The 2500-nt window shown below is 49.8% G+C and overlaps 1 protein-coding gene across 1 annotated transcript in view; it reads right to left on the bottom strand.

The window, feature by feature from the left end:
* Window positions 1-2456, bottom strand: part of LOC116368905 (rho GTPase-activating protein SYDE1-like) — a gene marked incomplete at its 5' end in the record, with an annotated part of 13089 nt that extends 10633 nt beyond the window's left edge. The window contains one exon of the mRNA XM_031819297.1: window positions 2346-2456. Within this exon, the coding sequence (XP_031675157.1) occupies window positions 2346-2456 (111 nt within the window). The remainder of the gene's footprint in view (window positions 1-2345) is intronic.
* Window positions 2457-2500: the final 44 nt, after the last annotated feature.

Raw genomic sequence — 2500 nt, 5'->3', positions numbered from 1 at the left:
GGATCAGTTTCATTTGGTCCAATATATTGGTAAGGCTTTCATCTAAGGTTTAACTACGTCAAACCCCAAACCCTCCTACCGCTTCTTTTACTAGGATCAGTTCATTTGGGTCCAATATATTGGTAAGGCTTCATCTAAGGTTTAACTACGACCAAACCCCAAACCCTCCTACCGCTTCCTTTTACTAGGATCAGTTTCATTTGGTCCAATATATTGGTATGGCTTCATCTAAGGTTTAACTACGACCAACACCCTCCTACCGCTTCCTTTTACTAGGATCAGTTTCATTTTGGTCCAATATATTGGTAAGGCTTTCATCTAAGGTTTAACTACGACCAAACCCCAAACCCTCCTACCGCTTCCTTTTACTAGGATCAGTTTCATTTGGTCCAATATATTGGTAAGGCTTCATCTAAGGTTTAACTACGACCAAACCCCAAACCCTCCTACCGCTTCCTTCTACTAGGATCAGTTTTCATTTGGTCCAATATATTGGTAAGGCTTCATCTAAGGTTTAACTACGACCAAACCCCAAACCCTCCTACCGCTTCCTTTTACTAGGATCAGTTTCATTTGGTCCAATATATTGGTAATGCTTCATCTAAGGCAGGTATGTTTTATAAGTTGGTATGAGCAGTGTCGGGGGAAGCTACTCTGGAAATAGAGTTTACCAACCTATAAAAATGATTGCTGATAGAGACTGGTGTAGGAGGACAGGGGACTGACCTGTGATGACGTTGATGCTGATAGAGACTGGTGTAGGAGGACAGGGGACTGACCTGTGATGACGTTGATGTCAGGATAGAGACTGGTGTAGGAGGACAGGGGACTGACCTGTGATGACGTTGATGCTGATAGAGACTGGTGTAGGGGGACAGGGGACTGACCTGTGATGACGTTGATGCTGATAGAGACTGGTGTAGGAGGACAGGGGACTGACCTGTGATGACGTTGATGCTGATAGAGACTGGTGTAGGAGGACAGGGGACTGACCTGTGATGACGTTGATGCTGATAGAGACTGGTGTAGGGGGGACAGGGGACTGACCTGTGATGATGTTGATGCTGATAGAGACTGGTGTAGGAGGACAGGGGACTGACCTGTGATGACGTTGATGCTGATAGAGACTGGTGTAGGGGGACAGGGGACTGACCTGTGATGACGTTGATGCTGATAGAGACTGGTGTAGGGGGACAGGGGACTGACCTGTGATGACGTTGATGCTGATAGAGACTGGTGTAGGGGGACAGGGGACTGACCTGTGATGACGTTGATGTCAGGATAGAGACTGGTGTAGGGGGACAGGGGACTGACCTGTGATGACGTTGATGTCAGGATAGAGACTGGTGTAGGGGGACAGGGGACTGACCTGTGATGACGTTGATGTCAGGATAGAGACTGGTGTAGGGGGACAGGGGACTGACCTGTGATGACGTTGATGCTGATAGAGACTGGTGTAGGGGGACAGGGGACTGACCTGTGATGACGTTGATGCTGATAGAGACTGGTGTAGGGGGACAGGGGACTGACCTGTGATGACGTTGATGTCTGATAGAGACTGGTGTAGGGGGATAGGGGACTGACCTGTGATGACGTTGATGTGCTGATAGAGACTGGTGTAGGGGGACAGGGGACTGACCTGTGATGACGTTGATGCTGATAGAGACTGGTGTAGGGGGACAGGGGACTGACCTGTGATGACGTTGATGCTGATAGAGACTGGAGTAGGGGGATTGGGGACTGACCTGTGATGACGTTGATGTCAGGATAGAGACTGGTGTAGGAGGACAGGGGACTGACCTGTGATGACGTTGATGTCAGGATAGAGACTGGTGTAGGGGACAGGGGACTGACCTGTGATGACGTTGATGTGATAGAGACTGGAGTAGGGGGACAGGGGACTGACCTGTGATTATGTTGATGCTGATAGAGACTGGAGTAGGGGATTGGGGACTGACCTGTGATGACGTTGATGTCAGGATAGAGACTGGTGTAGGAGGACAGGGGACTGACCTGTGATGACGTTGATGTCAGGATAGAGACTGGTGTAGGAGGACAGGGGACTGACCTGTGATGACGTTGATGTCAGGATAGAGACTGGTGTAGGGGGACAGGGGACTGACCTGTGATGACGTTGATGCTGATAGAGACTGGTGTAGAGGGACAGGGGATTGACCTGTGATGACGTTGAGTGTCAGGATAGAGACTGGTGTAGGAGGACAGGGGACTGACCTGTGATGACGTTGATTGTTCAGGATAGAGACTGGTGTAGGGGGACAGGGGACTGACCTGTGATGACGTTGATGCTGATAGAGACTGGTGTAGGGGGAACAGGGGACTGTGACCTGTGATGACGTTGATGTCAGGATAGAGACTGGTGTAGGAGGACAGGGACTGACCTGTGATGATGTTTGATGTCAGGATAGAGACTGGTGTAGGGGGACAGGGGATCTGACCTGGTGGGATGACGTTGATGTCTGATAGAGACTGGTGTAGGGGG

This window comes from Oncorhynchus kisutch, unplaced genomic scaffold (genome assembly GCF_002021735.2).
Source record: "Oncorhynchus kisutch isolate 150728-3 unplaced genomic scaffold, Okis_V2 scaffold2021, whole genome shotgun sequence".
NCBI classification, from domain to species: Eukaryota; Metazoa; Chordata; class Actinopteri; order Salmoniformes; family Salmonidae; genus Oncorhynchus; species Oncorhynchus kisutch.
Note: the sequence above shows the minus strand (reverse complement) of the source record. Positions and strands in the feature narration are given on the sequence as shown.